At 42.7% G+C, this 11,983-nt stretch overlaps 1 protein-coding gene across 1 annotated transcript in view; it reads left to right on the forward strand.

The window, feature by feature from the left end:
* Nucleotides 1-10,967, forward strand: part of LOC143032302 (ubiquitin carboxyl-terminal hydrolase 48-like) — a 66,387-nt gene extending 55,420 nt beyond the window's left edge. The window contains exon 15 of the mRNA XM_076196797.1: nucleotides 10,823-10,967. Coding sequence (XP_076052912.1) covers nucleotides 10,823-10,949 — 127 coding nt within the window. The 3' untranslated portion in view covers nucleotides 10,950-10,967. The remainder of the gene's footprint in view (nucleotides 1-10,822) is intronic.
* The last annotated feature ends 1,016 nt before the right edge of the window (nucleotides 10,968-11,983 follow it).

The raw sequence follows: 11,983 nt of genomic DNA on the forward strand, positions 1-11,983 counted from the left end.
TCATAGTGGAGAATTAATAGTGAAGATGTGTTTAGAGAGTCGATGATAGCTAACACTGTTTAGGAAAAAAAAGTCTAGTATAAGTACATATGGGAAAGGATGGTGGATGGAAGGGTGGTTGATAATTATTAATGGACTGTAGGGGTATCTAGGAAAAGAATAGGAAGAGTTCTGGATGTCCATGTTCTAAGGGTAGAGAGTGGTGAAATAAGTTGAGAGTGGATGATAGGTGGAGAAAGAGTAAAAGAGCAGAGGATAGAGAGGTGCTTAGAGTACACTGTTTAAATGAGAAAGAAAAGGAACAGGAATACAAGGAAAATCTGAGAGAAGTGTGGGAGTTGGTGAAGGATAGAGTAGAGGTAGAAGTGGAGGAGGAATGGGGGTGTTTTGAGGAGGGAGTGACAAGGTGTGCAAAGATGGTATGTGGAACAAGGATTGATGGGAATAGAAGGAAGGGTAGTGAGTTGTGGGATGAAGTGAAGAAGATAAAAGAGAAGTTAGCATATAGGGACTGGTTGGAAAGTACATACATATACCAAAGGCTTTTTCCCCCTTACAAGGGAGGCAGCCAAAAAACAAAGGCATAAAAACCATACTCACCCATTCCATCCTTAATACACTCCACTCCCCTCCACCCTCTACCCTCCCTCTTATCTTGACACCTCCTGGATAATGGGTCATCCCTGCATCTTGTCCACTGCCCTGGGTCAGAAGCAGTGTCGCAAGACACAGCACATCCACAGCAAGGCCGCTTCATTAAATCGGCAAGCCCCCCTCTCCATCCCCTCATGCAGAAAAGGAGAAGATGGGGAGAAATCCCTTTGGGCTACGTCAAATTTTTCTCACACATACCTCACCCCCCATCCCCCACCCATTCCACCTCATGCATCACATCCTCCATATACAACCATTCTCCATTCACCCCTGTCTTCTGTCCTCTCCTGTCCTTCCTCAGCAGACATTTCCCTTTTCCCCAAAGTCCCTTTCATCCCATCCATCCATCTCATCCTAGGTCGCCCCCTCATGGTCACTCCCTCTGCATCCACCTTCCATACCTCTCTTACTAGTCTTTCTTCACTCATTCTTTCCATATGTCCAAACCATCCCAATACTCTTTCATCAACCCTATCTTGTAACTCCCTTACTACCCCTGTTCTACTCCTCACCTCCTCATTTCTCACTCTGTCCGGCCTAGTAACCCCCATCATACTTCTCAGACACCTCATCCCAAACACATTCAAACTCCTTCTCTCTTCCTCTCGTATGTTCCATGTTTCTGCCCCATACAGTGCTGTTGGCACAATCACTCCTTCATACAATCTCCTTTTAGCATCCATTCCCAAATATCTATTCCTCATTACTTTTTAATCCACCAAGGCATTTACTCGCTTCTCTCAATCTGCATTCTACCTCCACCACTCCACCCTTTCCTGCCACATTTGCACCCAAGTATCTAAAACTATCCCCTTCCTCCAGTCGCTCTCCCTTAATGCTCACTTCCAGTCTGCTGCCACTTTCACCCCTTGTACATCTCATCACCTTACTTTTACCCACATTTATCTTAACTTTCTTCTTTCACACACTCTCCCAAACTCTTTCACCAACTTCCTCATTGCCTCCTCTGATCCTGCTACAAGCACAGTGTTGTCCACAAACAACAGCTGGCTCACCTCCCATTTTTCTCCGTTTTCTTTAAACATCTCCAATCCCTGACCCACCACCCTTGCATTTACCTCTTGCACCACCCCATCCATGTATGAACAGCCAGGGCGATATAACACATCCCTGGTGAAGTCCCACCTTTACCTTGAACCACTCACTCTCTCCATTTCTAATCCTGACACAAGCTCTACTACTCTTGTAAAAACTCTTGACAGCTCCGAGAAGCTTTCCTCCTATCCCATATATCTGCAAAACCTCCCACAGTGCCTTCCTGTCTACCCTGTCCTAAACCTTTTCCAGTTCCATAAAAGCCCCAAAAACATCCTTACCTTTTCCTATAGCTTTCTTACATATCTGATCTACGTAACCTCTATCTGTCCTAAATCCACACTGTTCCTCACCAATTACTCCCTCTGTTCCTCTCCTAATCCTCTCAATCAAGATCCTCCCATAAGCCTTCCCAACTACACTTAACAAGCTAATCCCTCTGAAACTACTACATTCACACTTGTCCCCTTTTCCCTTGTAAAGTGGAACTATACAGGCACTGCTCCAGTCCTCCAGCACTCTACCCTCTCTCCAGCAAACATTAAATAACCTCACCAGCCAGTCCATCATAACTGTACCTCCTTTTTTAGACATTCTGCATAGCATCCATCCAGACCAGGTGCCTTACCTGCCTCATCATCTTAACAACTGCCTTCACTTCATCCTTCCTTATTTCTCCTTCATTTCCCTCACTCATCACGGTCATTTTCTTAGCACTTCCCACTGTAACTATGTTTCCCTCCCTCCTCCTTCACATTTAGCAACTCCCTAAAATACTCTGCCCATCTTCCCCTTACTGCCTTCTCTTCCATTATCATCTCTCCATCTGCACCTTTTACCTTTTCTTCTCTACTTGATTCGCCTCCTCTTCCTCTCTTAATTTCTTTCCAAAACATCTTTTTATTACTTTCAAAATTTTCTGTCATACTCTTACCCCATTTCACATCTGCTCTCCTCTTTGCCTCCTTTACCTTGTGCTTTACTTCTCTTCTCTTTTCTTTGTACCTCTCATATGACTCCCTCATCCTATTTTGTAACCAATCTGTGAAAGCTCGCTTCTTCTCTTCTACAACCTTCTTTGTTTCCTCATCCCACCATTCACTACCCTTCCTTCTATTTCCTCCCATCCTTCTTGTTCTACACACCATCTTTGCACACTTTGTGACTCCCTCCTTGAACCATCCCCATTCCTCCTCCACTCCTAGTTCTACTCTATTCTTCACTCCCTCCCACTCCTCTCTCAGCTTCTTGTTCTCCTTCTCCTTTTCCTTTTCATTTAAAGAGTTCACTCTAAGCACCTCCCTACCTTTTGTCCTTTTCCTCTTTCTCCACCTATCCTCCACTCTCAACTTACCTTCCACCAAGAAATGATCTGATATTCCCCCACCCTCTCCCCTTAGCACATGTACATCCTTAACCCTTCCTATTATACTCCTATCTACCACTACATAGTCCATTAATGCTCTGTCTACCACCCTTCCATCCACTGCCCTCTCCCATGTGTGCTCATGCTTGACTTTCCTCCAAAACACTGTATTTGCTATCATCAACTCTCTAGACACACCTCCACCATCAATTCTCCACTACAATTCTTTCCTGGAACTCCACATTTCCCAACCACTCCGTTATTTGGTTCATTTCCTACCCTAGCATTAAGGTCTCCCAATACTACTACATTGATGTTCCTCCCTAATCCCTCTATGCACTCATTTCAATCTATCCAAAAAGCCTCCCTTTCTTCTACACTCTTCTCACTACCAGGCCCATATGCACTTACAAAAACCCACATCTCCTTTCCCAGTTTCACCTTCATCCACATTAGCCTTGAAGAAACCTCTATCCACTCCACTACACATTTACCTATCTCCTCACTTACTAGTATAGCCACCCCTTCTCTCCCTTGCCCTCTCTTCACTCCTGAGAACCTCCCAACTACACTCCCAAACTCACACTCGCCCTTTCCTTTTAACTTAGTTTCACTCAAAGCCAACACATTCATCTTTCTTCTCACAAACATACTACCTATCTCTTCCCTTTTACTCTCATCTGTACCACATCCACGCACATTAAAAGACCCAAACCTTAGGGTGCTGGTTGGAAAACTCCTAGACCCTCTTATGCCTTTACTATTTTCTTAGGAATGTCCCCTGTGGGGCTACAGGGAGAAGGATGCCTGGTCCCAATCCCTGTCCCTTTTTCTCACCTCTTACGATCCAAATGGGAATACTTAGTGGCAGCATTCTTTTTCCTCCACCACAGGATAGGCAAAACAAGGAAATGAAATTCAGAGAAATGGTACAGGATAGCAACAAAGGGTTGGGGGACAGTATAATGGAGGGATAGTAGCAGTATAATAAAAATTTCATCATTTATCTGTGAGGAGAGTCCTCCTCTATCACATGATGTGTGGCTCTGGTCCGTAGGGGCACCCCATATAGGCCCTAAAGTATCACCTGCATGCTACTTTGCCATAACAACATGCAGCCAATAACCCAGACGGGGAGTTTGGAAAGAGATAAAAAAAACATAAAGAGGTACAAAGAAATAAGAAAAAAAGGTAAGCAAAATATAAAGGAGGCCAAAAGGAGAGCAGATGTAAAATGGGGAGGAGTATGACAGAAATTTTTGAAAGTAATGAAGATGTTTTGGAAAGAAGTTAAGAGAGGAAGGGGAGGCGAGTCAAGTAGAGGAAAGGTAAAAGGTGCAGATGGACAGATGTTAACAGAAGAGGCAGTAAAAGGAAGATGAGAGTATTTTAGAGAGCTGTCGAATGTGAAGGAGGATAGGGAGGGATTGATGGTAGCAGTGGGAGGTACAAGCAAAGAATGGTGATGGGAGAGGAAAATGGAGGAAAAATAAGAAAAGATGAGATGCAAGTAGTTATTAAAAAATGAGAGCACGTAAGGCACCTGGGTTAGGTGGATATCATGCAGTGTCTGAAGAAGGGAGGTACAGTAATAGTGGATTGGATAGTGAGGTTATTTAATGTGTGTTTAAGGGAGGGTAGAGTGCCAGAGGACTGAAGGAGTGCCTGTATATTTCTGCTTTGCAAGGGAAAAGGGGACAAAGGTGAGTGTAGATGTTTCAGAGAGGTCAGTTTATTGAGTATAGTTGGGAAGGGTTTTAATTGAGAGGATTAGGAGAGGATCAGAGTAATTGATGAAGAACAGTGGGTTTAAGAAAGGTAGGGGTTGCATGAATAATTTTTTTGTGGTAAGGCAGATGTGTAAGAAGGCAAGGATTTTTTTTCATCTTTATGGATTTGGAAAAGGCTTATGACAAGGTAAACAGGAAGGCACTGGGTATTGCACATATATGGGATGGGGGAAACCAATTAAGGGCAGTTAAGGGTTTTCACAAGAGTAGTAGAGCCTGTGGTAGAATTAGAAATGGGGAGAGCAAATGATTTGAGGTAAAGTTGGGACTGTAACAGGGATGTGTCATGTCGCTATGGCTGTTCAATGTGTACATGGATGGAGTGGTGTAGGAGGTAAATGTGAGGATAATGGGTAGGGGACTGGAGATGGTTAAAGAAAATGGAGAAAAGTGGGAGGTGAGACAGTTGTTATTTGCTGACGACACTGCACTTGTGGCAGGGGTCAGAAGAGTGATCAAGGGAGTTAGTGACTGAGTTTGGGAAGGTATGCGTTAGGAGAATGCTGAAGGTAAAAGTAAGGTGATGAAATGTACAAGGGGAGAGAATGGCAGTGAGTTGAAAGTAAGCTTAGAGGAGAGAGGCTGGAGGAAATGGATAGCTTTAGGTACTTGGGGTCACATGTGGCAGGAAAGGGAGAAGTGGAGATGGAAGTAAATTGTAGACTGAGGGAAGCAAGCATGTGCCTTGGGGGATTAAAAGAGTGTCATGAGAAATAAGCATTTGAGAATGGATGTATAGAGGAGATTATACAAAGGAGTGATTTTTCTGACAGCTCTATATGGAGCAGAGACCTGGAATTTAAGAGAGCCAGATGAAATTTCTGAGAAATATGGTAGGGGTTAGAAGGTTGGATAGAGTAAGAAACAAGGTGAGGAGGAGAGCTGGGGTAGAAAAGAAGAAGGCAGATAGGGCTGATGAAAGATCATTGGGATGGTTTGGACACATGGAAAGAATGAGCGAAGAAAAATTATTAAAAGAAGTGTGGTTGGCAGAGGTGGGTGGAGTGAACTTGAGGGGACGACCAAGGATGATATGAATGGACAAGGTGAAAGGGGCTTTGAGCAAGAAGGGAATATCTGTTGAGGAAAGAAGGGAGAAGGCAGGAGATGAGTGAGTGGAAAATGGCTGTGTATAGATGATACTGTTATGCAAGGAAGGGTGGAGGATGGGGGATAGGGAGTGGTTATGTGTGAATGATAATTTGACACAGCCTGAAGGGATTTCTCCTCATATCTTTTCTCTGTGTGACGGGACAGAGAGTGGTGGGGGGGTCGCCGATTAACTGAAGCGGCCTTGCTGTGGACGTGCAGTAGGCGGGATACAGGGATGATCCATCATCCATGTGGAGCAAAGACGAGAGGGGGGAAAGGGTGGTGGAAGGGAGGGGAGGGGTTGGGTTGGGTGGGAGTGAGTAGCCTTTTGACTTGGCTACCTCACTTGTCAGGGCGAAAGAGTCCTTGGTATGTATATAGATTATTATTATTGTTTATTTATTTTATTATTATTATTATTATTATTTATTTTATTATTATTATTTCAATTTCCTAATCTTTGTTGAAATCTTTCCGAGCCTTCAATGGAACAATGGATATTATGATTATAGTGGTCTACTGTTGGGAAGGAAGTATGGTTCCTTTTTGTTTGTAATTTTCGTACTTTATATATATTTTTATTATTATGAATTGTGTGGGTGAGTGGAAGGGGTGGGAGTGGGTACTTGCCTTTTGACTTCACTATTTCCCTTGTGAGGTGGAACACCCTTGGTATACAGACAGATAGATAGATTTTTTTTTCTTAAGCATAGTCTCCTGTAGTCGCTGGCTTATATTCGTTAAGAAAATTTATTTGATTGGTTTCGATTTGAATTGAATGCTCCCAGGTAAAGTCACCCGGTTTTACGATAGTAGGAAATTTGTAATCTCCATAAATTACTTTGTATATGTTAATAACGTTTCTTATAATTCGGCAGTGATGAATACTGATGTCGTTTAATAATGATTCGATACATTTTTTATTGTAATTGCTCTGATACGACGTCATAACCGGTGAAGCGATAACATTGTAAATGGTCTTCCACGGGGTTCTCCAGCGCCGACCATTGAGAGTTCGTTTGAGTGAAAACGACTTTGGTTACACTATTTATATTTTCAAATCTCCAAATATCAAAGTATTCTTCCGTCATAAGCAAAATGATCTAAGATTGTAAACCTATACGGATATTAGACGCACTGTCGAAATGTTCTTAGAGAAGTCTAGATTTCTGTAAGCGAATTCATATTATAGTTATTTAAATGGAGATTGGAGGTAGGAGGATGTGGGAGGAAAAATAGCCCAAATTTGATAACCTCGTTAGTCTTCCAGGTGAGGTTGAAGCCGCCTGCGTGCTATCCCATCACAACGATCTCGCTGCCAACTCCTCTACCCCCTCCTCCACCTCTCCCTCCCCGTGACTTACCTGGACCAGCTTCAAGCTTTGTGTCAAGCAAAATACTTTTTTTTTTCTGCTCTTCTTGCTGCTCGGAGTAATTTCAACGCTTACAGGGCATTTTCGGCTCATGATGCAAGTTAATGGGGACCAAAATTAAACGTTGGTGGGGATACACCAAGCCACGGTAGGGAAGGAAGGGGAGTGATGTTTGCCAAATTCAAACGACGGCAATGTAGTTAACAGTTGTTCTCATTTTATGGACGACTTTCTAGCGAAACGACGTCGGAACGACGTTAGATAAGGCCTCCTATAAATATGTCTGTACAGTATATGTTGTAGTCACAATAAATACAAAGACAAGTTTACACCAAAGTGATGAGTCAAGTCCTTCTGATCAACCTTTGTGCTTGATCAAATTTGCCCTCAGCAATGGTGTTTTTATTTGTTTTTCATTCCCTGTCGTTGGTGTTTTTGGAGCTGTTGATGTAGGCGGCCTCAATGGTCTTTCGTATGTTTCTCTCCAGTCCTTTTTTTTTTTTTGAAAGACTGGTTCTCCTCCTCTACGCATATATATATATATATATTCATATATATATATATATATCTATATATATATATATATATATATTTGTGTGTGTGTGTGAGTGTGCAACACTGAATGGGTCCCAGTGATTAGAGATACATTTTAACCTTAACAACAACAATGCACTTTAATTCTAAGCCATCAAAGGCCAGCATGCTGAAATTGAAATGTGGTACTGCCCAGGACTCGAACCCGTCATCCTCATGACAAGTGCGACAGTGACTTTCTAACTAGCCTAGTTGGAAAGTTACTGTCGCACTTGTCATGAGGATGCCGGGTTCGAGTCCTGAGCAGTACCACATTTCAATTTCAGCATGCTGGCCTTTGATGGCTTAGAATCAAAGTGCTTTGTGGTTGTTAATATATATATATATATATATATATATATATATATATATATATATATCTAAGTCTAAATAAAAATATTCTTCTAAAAAACGCTGTGGAAGTCGGGGACAGGTGGTATTACAGTGATACTTTGTCCTAAAAATATTCTTGAAAAAGCGCTTGGGTAAATCGGGGTCAAGTTGGTATTCTTCTTCTTCGCGTTCTTCTTCTTCGCGTTCCTCTTCTTCGCGTTCCTCTTCTTCTTCTTCTTCTTCTTGTTCTTCTTCGCATTCTTCTTGTTCTTCGCGTTCTTCTTCCTCGCGTTCTTCTTCGCGTTCTTCTTCGCATTCTTCTTCACGTTCTTCTTCGCGTTCTTCTTCCTCGCGTTCTTCTTCGCGTTCTTCTTCGCATTCTACTTCGTGTTCTTCGCGTTCTTCTTCGTGCTGGGGATCCCGTGTTGGGGTTCCGCCCCGAGGCCGAGGCCGAAGGGGAAAACGAGGGATTAGAGCGCGGAAAGCTGCGGCCGTAGGCCGCTGTTTGCGCAGCCAAGCTCCCGGCGAAGCCCGCGGCTTGTATATGTATATATATATATATATATATATATATATATATATGTATATATTATTTTTTGTGAGCTATCTTGGGCTTCGGCCGGATACGAGTGAGATGTTGATGCACGCTCTCTCGTGTGGGTTTCATCGTGGTCTTGGATCACGTGATGAGGTCGTGATCGACAAGTGTTACCACACCCGCGCGCGCGCAGCTTCTTGCCCACCAGTGCTGGAGTGCTGGCTTGCACTTCTGTGATGCATTATGAGCCTTGGGTGGTGACCGGTCGAGCACGGTACCACTACACCAGCAAGCCACGCGCGTGTGTTTGTGTACTTGTTTACAAAGTAAAATGTATCAACACACAACATCCATCTGACTAAATTGGAAAGATTTTGTTGGAAAGGTGATTGGCTCGTTCTCGCGCATTCTCGTTCTTTCTCGCGCGATCTCGCACGTTCCGAAAGGTTATGGTGGCATTAAGCTGATGATTTGGAAACTTTGTACGAGACCAATTAATGTAGAGGGACACGCCCCTGTGACCATGGCCAAGAAAAGGGATCTCCTATGTATTATTATTTTTTTCTTTCTCTAATGATTTCTTTATAGATTTTTTACTCTTTGCTCTTCCCACTCGCTTCCCATTTTCTCCCTTTTAGTACCATATCCTCCTCCTCCTTCCTCCCTCCTCCTCCTCCCTCCTCCCTCCTCCCCCCGGATCACCGGACCGGCTTTAGGATTTCGGTCAAATTCGTTTGTATTTGAGGGTGATTGAAGGTTTGACGTCGCGAAACTCCCCCTATCAGGAGGCTAGGACGGTGCCCCTTACAGAGGACTTTGAAGCGTGGAATTTAATGAACCATACCCTTGGTCCAACTCGCTGGTGGCAAGGTTCGAACTTTCGTCCCCTCCACCTCCGCCGCAAGTAGCCATGCTCCAACCCGCTCGTAGAGATGACAACCGGCGACTGATCCCGCCCCCAAACTACTATAAGCCGGCGATAGTCCAAAGTTTCTCTCCCCAAAGAGGCCTATTGGAGGGTCCGAGGACCGTCACCAGCCGCTTTGGGGCAGCGGATGTACAGTCAGTGTAACGTGATTCATAGCCCCGAGGGGCTGATACTCGGTCTTTCGGATGGCGCTGAAGGTTTACATCTACTTTGATTATCACCCCCCCCTCCCGTTTTTTTTTTTTTTCTTTTTTTTTCTTTTTGTCTTTCAGAAAAGAGAGCTGGCAGTGAATGGGGAAGGGCGGTGAGGGAGTATGTGTGAAAAACAATTGACGTAGTCCGAAGGGATTTCTCCCCGTCTTCTCTTTTTGTGCATGAGGGGACGGAGAGGGAGGGTCGCCGATCTAATGAAGCGGTCCTGCTGTGGATGTTCTGTGTCGTGCGACACTGCTTCTGACCCAGGGCAATGGGCGAGATGGAGGAATGACCCGTCATCCAGGAGGAGCCAAGATAAGAGGGAGGGAGGGGGTGGATGGGAGTGGAGTGTGTGGGGATGGAATGTGTGAGAGTGGAATTTATGCCTTTGCTTTTTGGCTACCTCCCTTGTAAGGGGGAAAAGCCTTTGTTATATATATGGTATGTGTATATATATATATATATATATATATATATATATATATATATATATATATATATATATGCATGGGTCCCTCACTCCATGTAGTCGACGTTTACAACTCGACATACTGGGAACACGTTGGCGGTATTCTTGCCCCCACCAGAGGGTGAAAGACATGAAGACTGCTCTGTAGGATTAGTATATACTTATTGTACAGGCTTAGGTATTCAAATAAGATGATACGAGCGTGAATTTATTTTATCTTATTATTATTATTATTATTATTATTATTATTATTATATATATATATATATATATACATGTATAAGTAAATATATATATATATATATATATATATATGTATATATATATGTATATACATATATATATATATATATATATATATATATATATATTTGTAAAATGTTGGCTGTCATAAAGGATGTTTTGTTGTTAATTTTAGGTAATTAACGAACGCAATTCTTTCTTTGTTTTTGCAGAGCTTGTGATCGACTGGATTTGCAAGTGCCCGTCATCAGCGAAATAGAGAACCAGTCTCTCTTCTGTAAACACAACAAGCTCCTCTACCACACCGCCTCCATGGAGCTCCACTACCTCTCACAGTAAGTTCGAGTGTTTGAGTTCGAGTGTTCGAGTTTTGTGGAGTTTGCAAGTGTCGCATGCTTGCGCACCTGAGTGAGCTTCTGGCGTCATCCGCCAGATGGTGTTATTGTGGTGTAGAGGTCATTTCTTCGTTTACATAAGAATGGAGGAGACTGCAAGTGACCATAAGGTCTCCACTAAGGAGTTCCATGTCCCTTACCACGTGTCATCTCCATCCATAAAGTTATCTAACCTTCTCTTAAAATGACCAATTGCTTCAGCGCTCACTACATGGTTGCAGAGTCTGTTCCATTCGTTAACCAATCCGTTTGGTAAGCCAGTCCTTGGTTAGTTCCTTCTTCAACCTAAAATTGTCCAGGAAATTGAACCGGAAGCGGGTCTCGCCTTGTGGACCATTGGGCTCGGGCATGGAGCGTCCAAGAGGTTTCCTAAATGTGGACCAAAAACCCAAAGGAGTTGGTGGGGACACGACGATATTTTTTTTCATTTTCCTGGGAATAAAAGGAAACCGAATTACGTCATTATGACCGGTACGTGATTGGCCAAAAGGTTAGAAGAGCTGGTAAACTCCATTCCATAGCAACCAACCAGCGAAATTGTAATATATATATATATATATATATATATATATATATATATATATATATATATATATATATACATATGCACAAATTTCAAAAGTCACACGTGAATCACAAATGTGCAGAGTTCACTAGGAAGAGGAAAAACACACGGAGTCCGTGTGTTTTTTCCTTTTCCTAGGGGACTCTGCATATATATATATATATATATATATATATATATTTATATATATATATATATATATATATATATATATATATATATTGGGATTTCCTGTTTTTATGTTATTGTATTATGGTCAATAGATTCTTGTATGATAGAGTGCTTGGACCATTAAACTCTCCATGCATATATATTGGGCTTCTTGATGTGTTATATTCTGGTGAACACATATATTTGATTGATGTGGGGGGGGGGCTGGTTCCTGATGAAATGACCATGCTGGCCGCAAAGCT

The sequence above is a fragment of the Oratosquilla oratoria genome, chromosome 13 (assembly GCF_046742065.1).
Source record: "Oratosquilla oratoria isolate Oo_2021 chromosome 13, ASM4674206v1, whole genome shotgun sequence".
Lineage (NCBI taxonomy): Eukaryota > Metazoa > Arthropoda > Malacostraca > Stomatopoda > Squillidae > Oratosquilla > Oratosquilla oratoria.